Source organism: Lampetra planeri, chromosome 54 (genome assembly GCF_965212315.1).
Source record: "Lampetra planeri chromosome 54, kcLamPlan1.2.h2, whole genome shotgun sequence".
Taxonomy (NCBI): domain Eukaryota; kingdom Metazoa; phylum Chordata; class Hyperoartia; order Petromyzontiformes; family Petromyzontidae; genus Lampetra; species Lampetra planeri.
Genome location: NC_136160.1, coordinates 5,095,442 through 5,113,022, shown reverse-complemented (window position 1 = coordinate 5,113,022; position 17,581 = coordinate 5,095,442). Strand labels below are relative to the sequence as shown.

At 54.5% G+C, this 17,581-nt stretch overlaps 1 protein-coding gene across 1 annotated transcript in view; it reads right to left on the bottom strand.

The window, feature by feature from the left end:
• Positions 1–17,581, bottom strand: part of LOC144735276 (uncharacterized) — a 53,105-nt gene that overhangs the window by 13,119 nt on the left and 22,405 nt on the right. The window contains exons 3-10 of the mRNA XM_078617789.1: positions 10,904–10,977; positions 10,669–10,740; positions 8,244–8,971; positions 5,498–5,613; positions 4,380–4,445; positions 4,150–4,180; positions 1,747–1,972; positions 170–255 (exon numbers count right to left, since the gene is read on the bottom strand). Of these exons, the coding sequence (XP_078473915.1) occupies positions 170–255; positions 1,747–1,972; positions 4,150–4,180; positions 4,380–4,445; positions 5,498–5,613; positions 8,244–8,971; positions 10,669–10,740; positions 10,904–10,977 (1,399 nt within the window). The remainder of the gene's footprint in view (positions 1–169; positions 256–1,746; positions 1,973–4,149; positions 4,181–4,379; positions 4,446–5,497; positions 5,614–8,243; positions 8,972–10,668; positions 10,741–10,903; positions 10,978–17,581) is intronic.

Sequence of the window (17,581 nt, the reverse complement as noted above, 5' to 3'; positions counted from 1 at the left end):
GGAAAAAAAGGTGAGTTTTCAGGGAGGAGCGAAAAGTGGTGCACGAAGGTGACTGCTTGACGTGGAGGGGAAGTTTGTTGCGGTGAAGTGAGAGAGAGAAGAGAGTGAATGCGTGATGGAGTGAGGAGGAGGGAGGAGGTGGGCGGAGGAGGATGTAGAAGTCGCTCACTTTGCCAGCTGAGTCCTGAGTTTTTTCTTAGCGCCTTCCGTGAGGTTCTCAAACATATCCACGTCCTCCTCGCTCAGGTTCAGGAACTGCCGACGGACAAGGACGCGCGCGGTCAGCCATCGCGAACAACAAAAACACGCACATCGCAAAACGCACAATTTACACACAAACACACGCGCGCGTGCGCGAAAGCCACGGCGACGAACGGAAGGCCACGAATGGGGAAGTCGCTTTGACGCGACTCGGAAAAGTTCGGCGCCTTACGTCACAAACGATCCGAAAACGCGCCCGCTTCTCGTCGGATCTCGGACACGAAAGCCAAGCAGGGTTGGAGACCGAACAGCGCTGGGTGGGTGTGGGGTGACCTCACCGTGCATAACAACAGGCCGCTTTGGGGCTACGGTGAGAGCAGAGGGCCGTGCCGCTTAATTCACCGTTGTTGTCGTACTACACTCCCACGTCGACACTCACCGCCCTTCGTCGATCGGAGCGGCGACAAAGCACGGCCAAGTAACCCCGCCCAAGACCCGCGCAACGCGAGGAGGCCCCTCATCCAGCAGTTGATTTACAAAGCAGAGCCGTGCGCGCGCGCGCGCGGATATATGTCAATTGGCACGCTACATTTCGGTGACCAGGGGCGGACAAAACGGCACCAATTAATAAGAACAAAAAGAAAAACGGAGCTACAAAGTAAATCGGATAAAACAAGACGGGGACGAGAATTGATTCTTGAATCGTACCGTGACCCCGGGTCCCTGACCATCCATGGCATGGATGCGGGGATTGAACTGTGGGCGAGCCTTCTCCGCGTAGGGCCGTGACCCACGGCGTTTAATATAAACGTGTTGACCTACCGGCCGTCTCTGACAAAACAGCTTCATAGCTCATCCGGATTTCCTCCAGTGTAAATATTCCGATTCGGAATATAAACACGCCTCCCGTGGACACGCGGCACCGACGGAGGGAAATCGTCGCACGCCGAGTTTTAACGACCCATGAGCGGCTGCACGCGCGGCGATTTCCGCAGAGCGGGAAAACACGCCGACCATTGCCAAGAGATGAAATACCAATCGTTAGCGTCACCACTACTCACTCCAATGCAAGCACCACTGCCAGCAACAAATACTATCGTCACCACCATCAACAGACACCACGACTACCACCAACACTACAAATGCTACTGACACCACCAACACCACCAACAACAAAGATCCCCCGTATAGCCTGTAACAGACTGTTGGGCCAAGTGCTGTTCACGAGCATCTATAAATGCCAGCACGACACACAAAGGGGCAGGTGGCCAGCACCACACCCGGCCGCCTTTGTCTCCCTAGTCGCGTTGTTTAAACACCACACCAGGTACTCATTTAAGGCCGAGTCGACCTAGGGGGCGCCCAAGGCCGGTTCAGATAATCATCACCGGTGTTGGTGGCCATGAGCGGAAATCCAACTCGGGTCACCAGATTTGTAGTGCAGCGCCGCTAACCGCTGCACTACCGTTGCCCACCAACAACACCGCCAGCGCCACAACCAGTGACAGACACCACCACTGCCACCACCACCACCACCAGACCAACCTGCTCCATGCTGAGGTGCTTGAACTCGGGGTAGTACTTGTGCAGTCGGAGCTTCTTGAGCCAGTCGAGGACGCCCACCACCTCCGAACCGTGCGCGCCCGGCGCGGCGTCACCGTGCCGGGAGGTGGGCGACGCGGGCGGCAGGCCGGCCAGCACGAGCTGCGGGCTGCTGCCGCGGCCCACCGACACGTGGTCCGGCGAGGCCGTGGGGCCGCCCGGGAGGGACCTACGGGAAAAGTAAAAAATGAAAAATGAAAGAAAAACAAGGAAGGAAGAGAAAATCACGCCCGGACTACGCGACACTCGCTCAGTCACTCGGGACCCACGTGAAAAGAGCTGGAGCGGAGGATGCATGCGTCAATTGTAAATCCTTTTTAGCGCCGTTTTTTTTTGTGTCCTGGTTTTCGGGCAACCCTTTGAGGGGCGGAGCGGTGGCGCAGTGGTTAGCGCACTGCGCCATGAGCCTCGGTGACCTGAGTTTTGATTCCTGTCCGCGGCTAACGGCAGCAGGGATACCTGAACCGGTCCCTCCTGGGCCTTCCCCCCCATCACAAACCGGCGCTGACCAGCACAGTGAAGTACAGTCAAACAACCCCGACAACACGACACGCCGTGGGGAAGTCCATCATCGCACAGTGAACTGACACTGGGCGGGCCGAGCACACATGGCCCACGTTGGTGAATGAACCGTGGAAAACTATTTGACGGCTGTAGGTGGCGCTTCCGCACCGTGGATGGCAGCGTACACTTCGGCGGTGTTTAAAAATAAATAAATTCATAATCATGGTTTTTTGGTTAGATCGCGTAAGTATAAATGTGTCGCAACCCTACCCTACCCGACACGGCCAATCAGTAAAAAATGTGTTGTGGATTCACTTTTCAAACACACCGGTGGGCTGAACAAGTAACTAATTGGCGTTATGTCAATGTGACACATTTTTTTACCGATTGGTCGTTTCGGGTGGTGGAGGGTTGCGACACATTTATGCTGACGCTATCTAACCCAAAAACCTTTATCATGAATAATACCGATCGCGAAAGCCTACGCGTTAAATTGTAACGCGTGCATTCCGCCAAAACAAAGCGTGTGCCGTTCGCCGTGATTTCGACAGAGGTTGATCCCTTCATTTTTCACAATGACAACTCGCGTGGGGGAAGGGCGGGCGGGCGGAGGGGGAGGAGGGGGAACCGATGCATTCCTAAGGAGGCAGCGGACCAACTCACGGATGACTGGGTGGAGTCGCGCAACCTTAGACAGTTCTGCCGCGTTGCGGTTATGAGATCGCGCGTGCGTGCGTGCGTGCGTCGCGGTGCCGAGGAACTAGCAAGCGCGCGATCAAGAGCGCTCAGATGTGCAGCCGACGAGCAACAAAGGGGTGCGGCTGCCAAAGGACGTCCACCGCTCGCCCGATACTAGACACGGGATCGTCACCGCGAGAGAGATGGCGACGGCTTGGGCAGGAGGCCTCCATCCAGGCAGTGGATTGATGACGACTGAGCCGGGATTGGGGCGGGGAGGCAATGCTGTGTGCCGTGAACCTGACAAACCCTCAGTTAAACTCCTGGCCGTGGCTAACATCAGCGGCAAGACCTATAACACCCCTCCCCTTCCGCTTCACCATCCTGCACTGACCAGCGTGGTGAAGTATGGTCATATTCTTGGTTCTTTCGGTAAAGTCACGTAGAAGGGAAATAATAAAGTAATATAAATATTTAAAAAAATAGATTCATATTATTTTATTATTTCCCTTCTACATGACTTTACCGAAAGAACCAATAATATGAATCCCTGCAGTCACGAAAGCTTTAAATTAGAAGTATGGTCAATTAACCCTTATAAGGCCCTTATCCAACAGTGGATCCAAGGGGGGGGGGGGGGTGGAGGGGTGGGGTGGGTTGGTTGAGAGCGCAAAAATTGCCATTTTGCTGGTATTTACTAGATACAACTTGAATATATTTATATTATTAATGTAGGGCCATATTTTCAAAAGATTGACATTTCGGGGCCACCCCTATTGCCCTGCCACCCTGATTGGGTAATGTCACATGTACACGTGCGTACAGGTGTATGTGTGTGTCGAGGGGGAGTGGTAGTGTAGCAGTTAGCACGCTACGCTACGAACCCAGCGACCCGAGTTCGATTCCTGCTCACGGCCAACACCACCAGTGACGATTATTTTAACCGATCCTGGGCCTCCCCCTAGGTCGACTCAGCCTCAAATGAGTACCTGCTGCGGTGGGTAAACATCGTCACTGGGGTGACAAAAGCTGCCCACCCACCCCGTCGTGTGCCGTGCCGGCCTCCATAGGTGCTCACTTACAGCACTTTCCCCAACAGTCCGTTAAGGCTACGTGGGGGAACTTTGCCTTTGCACACAACGTCCACACGTGTCGAATACTCACTTGCACGCATTCACCGTCAACTGCCCGCCACCTAAACGCCGACCAGAGCAAACGAAACAGAAGGGAGGCGATTTAGCTCGGCGAGCGTCCGGCCGCCCGACCGTCGCGTGACATCCGTCCGTGCATGACAACAATGAAGAGATCGAGGGGGTGGGGGGGTGGGTGGTGGGAGGGGGCATGCCGCTCACGAAAAATGCATTCAAGTCCCCGTCTTGGAAATGACGTCTCACCTCTCGAAGCCGATCCGACCGCCGCCGTCTCTTTAGAGACGTGAGTGCCGCCGCCCTGCGCCGAGTCTAGCGGAACGGAACGCGCGAACACAAAAGCGAAAAGGGGAAGTCGTGAGCCGCACGTGCGATCGGCATGCGTGGCAGTAAGAAAACACGACGACGCGGCATTCGGCCTCGCAGGGGACTTGGGTTGGCGATAACGAGGTGACGTAATTTGCGATGACGAGGTCATGTGACTAGCCGTGACGAGGTCATGCAATTAGCGATGACGAGGTCACGTAATTATCAGCGATGAGGTCGCGTAAGTATCGCGAAAGGGGTCACGTAATTAGCGATAACGGGGTTGTGTAATTAGCGTTGACAAGGTCACGTAATTGGTGATAACGAGCTCAGTTAATTAGCGATTAAGTCGTGTAAGTATCGATAAAGAGGTCACGTAATTAGCTAGAACGGGGTTGTGTATTTCGCTGCGCAGGGAGACGACATTATTGAGCGCTTCTCATTTAATTTGTCTTCAAACGTGCGATTTTCAGACGGGGAAAAAAAGCAGCCGGTATGACCGGCTCCAATAATCACAGCAGCTGCAAATAACGACGCGGCTGACAACCCCACCACGACACTCGTCAAATCGTGGAAATCCGAGCTCGCGTACAAGCGTACTGTGAAAACTGGCGCGGATGTCCGCGGTTATCCCCTCGGGGGCTCATCTTATCTTTACGCAACTTAACCGAGGCGCTTGACAGAGAATTAAGAACGGCACAACAACGCACGCGTGTGAATTCTAACGGTGGAGATGAGTTCAATTAAATAGATGAGAGGAATCTGTAAATTCGGTGAAAGGGAAATTGGCGACGACGAAAGAATTCGATGAATGGGGCTTAATGAGCGATCGGCACGTGATGAGAATGTGAAGAGGGAACGGGGTAACGGTGGTGTTGGTGGTTGTGAGAGGGGGAGCTTAATGGGGTAGCGCGAAGGGGGGAGCTCAGGAACAACGAGCGAGTTTTGAACGAGGAGCGGAGGCTCGTGAGCGACGCGGAGCGAAGAGGGGAGGGGAGAGGTTCCTCGTCGTCCGTGGCACGGAGCGAGGAGGGGAGGTGGGGATCCCACCCACTCACGGATGCCGCCGCTGCCGCGGTGATGGTGGTGAGCCCTGGCGAGAGATCCGCCGTGCAGGAACCCCCGCACGTGCACGCTGCGCAGCACGTGGGCGGGCGCGCTCGCCAGCAGCTGCCTGCGACCCACAGCACGGTGCCCCACACACGCACACACACCGGTCACATCCGGTGTCCGCTCGCTGGGCCGAGTCCGTCTGTGATTGAACCTCTTTGTGGTGCGGTCCCCCATAAGTGTGAAGGATGACGACGGCCTTGGGAGGGGCCTTCACCCAGCAGTAGATTGATCACGGCTGGCTGATGCTAATGATGATGATGATGATAAAGAGACACAGAATAACCCCGTGCTCATGGAACAGGTGGAATGCCTCGTAACACGGTAGCGACAGCAGACCCCCCCCCCCAGTCATGGGAGCGCAGCAACCGACGCAATTAAGCCGAGTAGCTTCTTAACCTTTATTACAGGCACCGTACCGACGGTATAAATAGTAATAAAATATTCACTCAAAATGTATAACGCGCATAGTTTTCATTCGTTCCCAGAGAGAGAGAGAGAAGGATTCATAGAGATAGAGCAAACGATTCTGAGAAAGAACGATTCAGAGAGAGAGAATGATTCAGAGAGAGAGATAGAGAACGATTCAGAGAGAGAATGATTCAGAGAGAGAGAGAACGATTCAGAGAGAGAAAGAGAATGATTCAGAGAGAGAGAACGATTCAGAGAGAGATAGAGAACAATTCAGAGAAAGAATGATTCAGAGAGAGAGAGAACGATTCAGAGAGAGAAAGAGAATGATTCAGAGAGAGAGAACGATTCAGAGAGAGATAGAGAACAATTCAGAGAAAGAATGATTCAGATAGAGAGAGAACGATTCAGAGAGAGAAAGAGAATGATTCAGAGAGAGAGAACGATTCAGAGAGAATGATTCAGAAAGAGAAAACGATTCAGAGAGAGAATGATTCAGAGAGAGAAAGAGAATGATTGAGAGAGAGAGAACGATTCAGAGAGCGCGGGAAAAAACGCAGGCAAGCTGGAAGGCGGCCAGAAGCGGCACCTACGATTGCCCAAGCTCTGCGGTCCTCTATTGGCCGAATTCTTGCACCCGGAGAAAAGCCACGAGTGAGAGGGCAGCCGTGGGGTTGGGGAGGGGTGGGAGTTGCCGGTTTAACAATCGAACAAACCACGCGGAAGAGCAACGGTGAGTAAAGAACTCATATCCATAACAGGGGGGCGGGGGATTGGGTTAGATCACGTAAACATAAATGTGTCGTTAAACAGAGGAGGCGGAATGTCACGGTACTCGCGAATTGTAGATGTTGTGGGTTTACTCTCCAACACACTGCTGTGCTGCACTCGTAACTAATTGCCACGTTTTGTTTACGTGGCAAAACCTCGCTAAATGGCTGTGTCGTGTTCGGTGGCGGTTTTAACGACACGTTTATATTCACGCGGCCCAACCCAAACAAAAACCCCCATCATGGGCAAAATTGGTCGCGAAATCCTTACTACTACTACTACGTGTCAAGCGAAATAACGAATTGTTTTACAGCCGCCTCGTCCATCCACCGCTGGACAAAGTTGGAAAAGCGATGTGTGGGAGAGTCGCTATATGCGGCGGGTGGCGTGCGTGCCACTCCCGTGGGGTAATTCCCCATCATCATGACATCAGGCTCAGCTGTTTTGCACGGAGCCACCAGGGAGAGAAAAGGGGTCGTCGTTCCATTACCTCATCTGCCTCTTGACTTGGCTAAAAATAAAAACAGAACAAGTGCCGCGCACAGTGAGAAAGTTCGACGCGAGGGATGGACTAAAAACTATTAGACAATATATTTTAACCAAGTAAGGGCCCACTTGAGGTCTATAAAGCTCTTTTTAGAAGCGACCTGACTGCCACAAGTGATAGCCCGACGAAATGGCTTATCGTCGCGTGGCCAAATACTCCATAAATGCACGTCGATTGTAAATGTGGAGGACCCGGAGGAAAATCCACACAACCACGGGGAGAGAGAAACGCAAACTCCAAATATATAGCGGGCGTCAGGGTCGCGATCGACCCCACGACCTCCTCTATACCTGGCAAGGTAGTTAACATCTCCTAGCCACCACGGCGTCCCGCCAAGCAGCCCTTCCTGTTTGTTTACGTACGTACGTAAAAAGTGTTTATGCTTTCCCGCAACGTCATCGCAGGTTGCGCTAACGGCGCCGAGTCTTCACGACACGAAGAATCCATCGGGAAACATCGCAGGACAGCGCGACGACCCTCAGCGTCGCGTTGAGACAACGGGCTCGTTTCGTAAGCGGATATCAAGCGCCCCACCCCACACCACCTTTGAGTGCCCCCTCTTGTCTTCCTATACACTACACGAAACACTACACTACACTACACATTGGGCTCTATAGAGGCCGGTCGTTAAGCGATTAGTCGTTAACAGGCGTGGTTGTTACGAGGGGTTCTATTGTATTTTAATTCAACAACAAAGATTTGAATGCGCATTGGACAGTCGGGAAAGTAGAGCTCAGGTACGCATTGCGGCCCACAGTTTACTTTCTAAATGACCACCCACACCCTCTGGGTCAACGACCGAGAAAATATTCCCAAACCCGGCCCACCACATCCAGTATGCCTCTCGCTATTGGCCGTGGCTACTAGTCAAGAGCCGCTGACTCCAGTCTACCTGCGACACCGGAAAAAAATATTCGGTGAGAAAATAAATCCTGTCGTGGTGGAGCTCGATGACAGCCACTCACCTCATCGCCGCCTCCACGTCCACTGGCCTTTTCTCGCCGTGCGCCGGAGGCGAGTGGAACACCACCGCTCTGCCACCGCCGCCGCCACCACCGCCCTTCTCCGTCGGCAGCGGTGATCCAGTTGGCGACCGTGTCGGCAGGCAGCGTTGCCGGTCCGTCACGTCGTCCCGTGTCCTCCCGTGCGCGTGTCGCCCGGGCGAAACGATGCGGCCCAGCGGGGCCCACTCGGCTCGCTCGGCCCGCTCCTCCACGCCGTTGGGCCGCCCGTCGTAGCTCGCCGGTGGCGCAACCGACGAGCCGTGCCGCTCATCCCGGCTCCGGGGCCGCGCGTGGCGCCCGCCCCCTCCGCCCGCCGCCGCCGAGGGCGTGTTGGCACGCTCCGCCTGCTTGTCGCGCGAGTTGCTCCGCGTGCGCGGGGTCGGAGGTCGCGCAGCCGCCCCCGAGCTTGTCGTCGTCGTCGTCGTCCTCACGTCGCGCCCCGCCGACGGGTGGGGCCTCGTCGGGGACGAGCGGGGCCCGAAGACCGAGCGATCGTGATTCCGCGTCGGCGACGGGGCCGACGGGCCGGGGCTCGGGCACGGAGACCGCGGAGGAAGGGACCTCTCGGCCGACGGGGTGGGCCTCTCCGTCGAGGAGTCGGTGCGGTGGGTGGAGAATGCCGTCGCCCCCCGGGCCGGCGGGGGTGGGAAGAGCCTCTCCAGGTGGTCGTTGGGGAAGATTTGAGGGAGCTGAGACAAAAACGAGGTTTAGAGGCATCGGACGGATTTGTTGAGCAGCCCAATCTATCAATTGTGTGATCAACGGGGGGAATTCTCAAAGCTGGCGAGCTGATGGTCTCAACCTGGTCACCAATCGCTTACACAGAGACCCATGGACTTACATAGAAACCCATGCACTCGCATTAAGATCACACACTCACATAGAAACCCATAGGCTCACATAGAGACCCACAAAGACTGAGTTGTGATCAAACTGGGCTCTGAAGAGTAGTGAGTTGATGGTTTCAACCCAGTCACCAATGACTCACCCACAGACTCACACACAAACCCATAGACTCACATAGAGATCCAGAGACTCACAAAAAGAGACCCACAGACTCACAAAAAGACCAACAGACTCACACAGAGACCCATAGGCTCACACAAAGACCCACAGACTCACCCAGATAGACTCACATGGAATGAGTTGTAATTAAAAGCAGGTTCTCATCAAGTCTACCAAGTTGATGGACTCCATTCGGTCACCGATAATTATTTAACGCGAGAAAAAAAAAATCGTTATTAAATTTGGTCCGTCCAAATCTGAGAATTAATCCGTTGGTATTCCTGCCACTAAAATACATTGTATCACGATTCAGTCTCTTCAAAAGAAAATTTACGAATTGTTTCAATAATTTATCCCCACTCGCGGCGTATGTACAATCTACAGCTGTATGAATCAACAGTGGCAAAAAAAACTACAGCGTTGCAAAGCTACAGAAAGTGATGAACACACAATAAGACTACTAATATTAGAGTCCTTTGCGGCTTCTACCATTACCACTACTAGACGTCACGCTCGTCCAGACGACAATGTTTCTCGTCTCTTTCGTCTGACTCACTCACGCGCACGCACGCGGGCACACACACATACGCACGCACGCACGCGCACACACACGCGGGCACACGCACGCACACACGCGGGCACACGTACGCACACACACACACGCACGCAGGCACACACGCACGCACACACATGCACGCACACACATGGGCACAAGCACGCGGGCACACACACCAGAGGTGGGACAAAGTCATTGTTATGCAAGTCCAAGTCGAGTCGCAAGTCATCAAATTCATGACTCGAGTCTGACTCGAGTCCAAGTCACATGACTCGAGTCCACATCTCATAGGTGGGACAAAGTCATTGTTATGCAAGTCCAAGTCGAGTCGCAAGTCATCAAATTCATGACTCGAGTCTGACTCGAGTCCAAGTCACATGACTCGAGTCCACACCTCTGACACACACGCACGCACGCGCACACACACGCGGGCACACGCACGTACACACACGCACGCGGGCACACGTACGCACACACATACGCACGCGGGCACACGCACGCGCACACACACGCGGGCACACGCACGTACACACACGCACGCGGGCACACGTACGCACGCACACGCACGCAGGCACACGCACGCACGCACACACACGCACGCACACACATGGGCACACGCACGCGGGCACACATCTGTTTCCACTTTTGACAGCACATTACCAGGCGCAGACGGCATTACTACAGCTGCCCCACCGGCACCACCCGCCCCACCACCACCACCCCCGCACCCCCCCTCCACCCACCCGCCACGGGCCCTTGCCGCTACGAAGCAATTCGACGCAACCCACTGGCAACAACGCCCACGCGGCTTACGGCGGCACCGACCTTGGAGAGAAAGTCGTGAAGTTCCTGGTACGTCTTGGACAGGGAAACCGTCGAGCCGTCCGACCAAAACACCTGAGCGGCGAGAGGTTCAATCATGAGAGTGCAAGCGCGGGCAAGGGTGAGACCGAAACGATGGGGGGGGCACGCCGTTGTAGCACCGTGCGACGGATGAGTGCGGCGACTCGACTCCAAACCCCCGACCGCGGTCGCAGGGCGGACCATGTTTCTCGCTCACCTCCAGGTAATACTCGGTGCACCTTTCCCCCTTCCTCTTCGACAGGTTCTTGCGTTCGATCCTCTCGATGGAGGCTAAAGGGCAAGGCAGAGAGGGCGGAGGTGGGGTGGGGGAAGAGATTAAGGACGATGATGACGATGACAAAGACACGCGTGTTCGTAACGACAGCGACGCTGCGTCGTTCCGACCGCTCGCCGCACGGACCCGGCTCGCAGAGCTCGAGAGGACCACTGAGATGATGGAGAAAAAAAGAGTGGCAGCCCTGCAACAACCAACGCTGGCAGAAGTGCCCCCACAGGGGAGGGAGTAAAGAACACAATCAACACAAAGACTCAACAGGCTTGTGGCCTTGAAAGCAACAGGCGATGTTTTCGAGCAATGACCCGTCTCTTCATCCCACATACATCGTGCGAGACAGCTCGAAAAATAACCTCTCGATGGTATTTGGCCCGTAAAGTCTTGGAAGAGGTGTGCAGTACTCACAACAACAACAACCGCCATTCGTCACCAAGTGGCGGTGACATCACCACGGCGGCTGTGCCAGGCCATATGCCCTTTAAGACCACGTGAAGTGTTGAATGCCTGCTGGTAGGAGGTCACGGGACAGATCCAGGTGCCATGGCTTGACTGACTGAGATGACTGGCCGAAGCACCACACCTGTGCCCCCTACTGTGCCAACTTGCTGTGTTTTAGCTGCCTGGCGCTCCGCTCGTTGTTGTGAGCGTCGCTCCTCTGCCCTCCGTTGCTAATGGAGGACCACTACCTCCAACTGCCCAGTAGCGTCCTTTAACGAGCCTCATCCTCCACAGAGGCCGATCTTGACACCGCTGGTACCAGTCTTCGACAAGTCCTCTCAGCCCTACGTCCTCTTGTACCACAATGCACCCCACCACACGCCACCTGTGATTCGTACCCATTTACACCGCCGGGTGGATGGAGGCGCCGCCGGGCGATGGAGTGGAACCGACGGCCTCTGGACTGCCGCAAGCCCACCGCGCGGCTAACCGTTGCTCTGCAGCAGCGTCAAAACGAAAAATCTCTCCGCGTCGACGTCTACCGCGGAGACGGAGCGATGGAATTGGCTCGCGTGGAGCACGCGCTCGGTGGATCGTCACGTCGCAGGCCCCCGAGCAGAGGTCGCAAACGGGTTTTGATTCCTTACCCGTACCCGGCCGCACCAGGGTCGCAAACGGGTACCCGTACCCGTACCCAGCCGTACCCCTACCCTACCCGTACCCAGCCGGGTACGAGTATCGGGTACCTGATTGCGACCTCTGGGATGAAGCCATGTTGCAGGCGCGGGTGGGTTGATTCTAGGAACTTGAATTGTGAGAAGAGACAAGACGTTGGGAAATGAGTAACAAACGGTGACTCACCAGTGACACACGGCCTACCCGTACCCGTACCCGGCCGCACCAGGGTCGCAAACGGGTACCCGTACCCGTACCCGGCCGGGTACGGGTAGCCGGGTATCAGGTAGGGTACGGGTATCGGGTACCCGGTTGCGACCTCTGACCCCGAGAGACTAAAACTACTCAAACTACTTCAACTGTTTTTATTTGACCAGGTAAGGCCCACTGAGCTCTGTAGCTCCTTTGCAAAAGGGCCCTGGCGATCACAAATGATTGGCTCAACCAAGTGGCTTCTCCTCACGTGGGAACTTATAGCGGGAGCCAAATACTCGAAACGCGCGATGTTGATTCTAAATGCGAAGGGAAAAAACAACGGAAAAAAAATCCAATAAACCACGGGGGAGAGATGGATTTGACCCCGACCCTGACGCCTGTACATTTGGAGTTTTCGTGTCTCTCTCTCTCTCTCCTGTGGTTGTGTGGATTTTTCTCCGGGTCCTCCGGTTTAATCCTCCACATTTAAAAACATGCGTTAAAAGTATTTGGCTGCTATAAGTTTCCGCGTGACAAGCCACTTGGTTGAGCTATCATCTGTGGCCAGGTCGCTTCTGAAAAAGAGCTATAACAACTCAGTAGGCCTTATGTGGTGAAATAAAACATAGTTCAGTCGAGTTTTTGTTGTCTATGAATTGAATTGTGTTCCCGAATTTGTGACTCTTCATATTGGTTCACCGGGGAAGTGAATAACTCTTCTGATGATGCATCAAATTAATACCGAATCACCGACGCACGTCAGAAACAAATTAGAGACAAGTGAAATTTAGACATTATTTTCATACATCGTAAATAATTGATTCACGTGGAAATGTATTGCAGCCAAATACTATAAACACATGTTTATAAATGTGGAGGGAAAAACCGGAGGCCCCATAGAAAAATCCACGTGATCCCAGCGAGAGACACGCAAACTCCAAATATACAGCAGGCATCAGGGTCGGGATAGAACCCACGCCCTCCTGCATACCAGGCGAGGGAGTTAACATCTCGCCCACCCCAGCAGTTACAGCTTGGGGGGGGGGGGGAAGCCTCCATCCAGCAGTGGATTGATCAAAGCTGCTGACGATGACATTGTTTTAACCACCCGCCGTAGAGACCAGCTTTCGCCGCGCCGATAAAACACCCGCCAAAACTTTCTTCAATAAACTGGTGGTGGGGGGGACGGCGGCGTTGGGGGCAAGAAAACGAAGAAACGTAGCAATCTCCTCGCGTCACAAAGGCATATTTTTTCCACGAGTCGATACATCAAACGGCGCGTTGACTCCACAACAATTCCCGTCTCCCCACGGCCGAGCCCTGCCAAGCCTCGCAAGGCGACGACGCAAGTGGATTATGAATACCGCAGCGCTACCACCAAGTCCGCTCTCTGGACCGACGATGGGAGGGAGGGTGGAAGGGAAAGGAAGGGCACTTGGAGATTACACTTCATGGCCGACGACCAACATCTCGTCGTTCATCCCCCCCACCCCCGTCCGTCCGTCCATCCGTTAAAATCGATACGGATTCAGCTCGCTCCGTGGCAAAGTCAACATTTCTTTGCCAGTGACCAAAATCCCCCTAAGCGCGCAGCCGTCACCACGAGAGAGCTTTCCCCGCGATCCGGCGACATGCGTGGTTTCATTATTCATGCCGGCCGTACCCAACCTGCCTGTGATCCCGCAAGGCCGTAACGTATGGGGGGGGAAGGTGCTCCGAGCAACTGATTTTACTACACGAAACACCGCAGTTAATTTACCATTTGGTGGCCGGAAAAAATTGTTTGAGGGCCCAGAATGGTTGGGGAACTACCGATTAATGTATCTATGCATTTACCGATTAATGTATCTATGCATTTAACTGCGGCCTAATGCTCGTTTTGTATATATATACGATAATAGTTGTCAAGTATAAATGTTTCTACACGTGTCGTTACATATTTGGTATGACCAACACGTGCGTGTGTGTGTGTCAATCGACACCCTTGCAAATGAGCTGCCCCGTCTCAGGGACATTCCAGGTGCAATATTAAAATTAGCAGCGGAAGGGGAACTCTGTATCGAATTCACAGACTCGCGAGACGCTCCGTCCACCAAATGCACACGCGCAGTCTGGTCCCACCTTCCCCCACGGCAGAGGTCGCAATCAGGTACCCGATACCCGTACCCTACCCGATACCCGGCTACCCGTACCCGGCCGGGTACGGGTACCCCTTTGTGACCCTGGTGCGGCCGGGTATGGGTACGGGTAGGCCGTGAGTCACTGGTGAGTAACCGTTTGTCACTCATTTCCCAACGTCTTGACTCTTCTCACAATTCAAGTTCCTAAAAATAACCCACCCGCGCCTGCAACATGGCTTCATCCCAGAGGTTGCAATCGGGTACCCGATACCCGTACCCTACCCGTACCCGACCGGGTACGGGTAGGGTACGGGTACCCGTTTGCGACCCTGGTGCGGCCAGGTACGGGTACGGGTAAGGAATCAAAACCCATTTGCGACCTCTGCCCCACGGCCGCCCCTGGGTCACGTTGTCATTGGTGCTGCCCCTGGCTTGGTGCTGTCCTGGCTGCCCCCGAGTTGGTGCTGCCCTGGCTGCCCCAGATGCCCCTGGGTCTCGTTGTTGTGGTTGGTGCTGGGCCCCGGTAGCTTGGCTCTGGGCTGTGCCGTTGTGTCTTGCTCTCTCCATCTCTCCCGTGTAAAGGGTTGTTGGAGATGCGATTGAATTGAGGCGACATAAAAATTAAAATTTCCAATGCTGCTGCCATTGAAGTGGTCGGTGGTTGGTACCAACCTGAGGCAACCCCCGACATCTCTCCATGTGCGGTAACATCAACACCCACTGTTGTTCCCCTATTGCTGTGATCCCACCGTCCGTGCTCCCCCCTTCACAGAACCCAGACACCGACCAGAGCGGTGAAGTATGGTCAATTAACCCTCCCCCCACCGCCACAACGACCCGCCAGCGGTGGACCGAGAGACAATAAAACAGGGCTGTATGCGCGTAAAATTCAGACACGAATGGGAAAGCATGAGGGAGACGGAGAGGGCAGCGGAATTTTACTTTGCGGTTGAGCTGACAAGAGCCAAGACACGTGCGTATGAAACACAAGGCGCATTTATAACAGTTTTATTTCATGCCACGTCGAGATACATCTCCTTGTACGTTTTTTTTTTCGTTCTCTCTCGCCTACGCTGTCAATCACGCGCTGGTCGCCGGCCGAGGTGATTTCCCCGCGACAAACGAGCGTCGACGTGGCGGAACTCATCTCCTGTTTGCAGCCCTGAGCCAGTGGCGGAAATTCCATATTCCTATGGCGGGTGGCGAGCCCATCCACAGGACAACCGCTGTTGCGTTCCCTAACAATGCGGTGCTCACTTTCATCGAACCCCGGGAGGAGTGATGACGATTGGCTAAATCGACCACCCCCCCCACATCAACCCAACCAGGATTCGAACTCGCAACCTTCCGCTTGCGAGCCGCTCGCTCAGATTGCCGAACCACTCCCTGGGCGGCCGGAGAGCGACGCGCGAGCGCTGCCCAAATGGCCGTGCCTCCCCTTTCCTTCGCCTCGGCCCGGGAAAATAAAGACGGCCTCAAAGCGAGCCTCGTGAGTAGGCAAGTCCTGACTTGCCTCTGGACTCGTCTGGGACCAGCGGGGGGAAGGGGGGAGCTTCTCAAGCGGGCTGCGATGTGGAAGCACCGAGCAATTTTTACGCTCCGCGGAATGTTCTTCGAGTGACCTCAAAAGCGTTGCGTTGGCGTCGCAGACGACGCCCGGTGCCCGATGTTGGCCCGTGCGACGTAGACACCGCCGATTCAAATTTAAAATTCTGCTGTCATCATTTCATTGTTATTTTAGCTTACGTTAGCGCCGTCACCTTACACCAGATTGCGTCTCGAAACGGCGCTTGCGGAATTTGTAACGAGCACAGTTTTCACACGGAAGAGGGGGATACCAGACAAACTGGAAGGCTGCCAGAACCTGCGCCAATAATTGCCCAAGCTGTGTGGTCCTATATCTGGATGTTTGGCCAAATCCATGAATATGTTTTAAACACGTGGGAAGAAACCGGAGGACCAGGAGAAATCCCGCGCGTGCGAGCGGGGTTGGCAACACTCAATCCTGTGCAGATGGGAGATTGACCCACTTGCTGTACTCCCATCATACTGTGGCCAGACCAGGCAGACGGTGACCTCAAATCCCACGGTTGAGGGAGTTCACGAATGTGTGCGTGATCCGTTAACCTTCACTGCGTCCCAGTCTCGGGTCAGCTCTGCCTATACCGCATGTGGGACTAAATTACCAATCATCAGGCAAATGCAGTGGGTAGCGACAATTTGTGTTCACCCGGTGAAGGTGGACAACGGCGCGTCGCGGATACTGGCGTTTGGAAAATCCCTGTCCGCGAATTCACGCCCTCCACGCCTCCGATGCCACGCAACACTCCGTACGGATGCATCAACCAACCTGCACTAAACACGACATTTGGCGACAACCTCATTGATTCCACCAGTCAACATTTTGCAATCTCTGTTATTTTCCCGACCGCCACCCCTGCTGATTTGATTTCAGGAAGCCGTGGCCGAGTGGATCAGGGCCAGGGCAGCAGGTATCGCCGGCTGCGTCACCGACCTGGCCCTGCGGGAAGAGGGGTCTCAACACCCGAGGCCTGGGTACGGGTACATTTTTCTTAACGCTTTCCACCCAAAGCCGAGAGCGTTTACGCGTTAGTTTCCCGGTCAACATGGAACGTTGTGCCAACGTTGTTCGGCCAGCGGTTCCAACCAGAGGTAGGTGTTGGCCCAACGCTGCATGCTTACTGGGTCCGTGCGTGCATCCGTCCGTACGTACATAACGCTCATGGAGATGGTGTTGCAAATAGGGACTTACCCTGGAGAACACTGGTCAGATTGATCAAAGGACTATTGCCCAAAATTTATTGGTACAGAAACCACAACAAAAACAACTATTTGCAGATACGAAAACACACGGTTGGCCCTGAAAGACAGACACCCATTGCTAATGCTTTCAGCGCTGACAACTACCCGCAAGATTCCATCTCGCAAGAACACAGTTGGATACGTGGTTTCAGCTCATTGCACGTGTTGCCGAATGTTCATTTTCGCCCCGACTTTTTGTGAAAATGTCCCAAGGTTCACCCTGCAATTGCCTGCTCACGCCCCATTACTACTGACGGAAGTTGCCTCCACTCGAATGAGCATCAGATCCCCTCTATCGAGGGCAATCTGTACAAACCCGCTCAGTCGTTAAGAGAGGTCGCGCAACCGG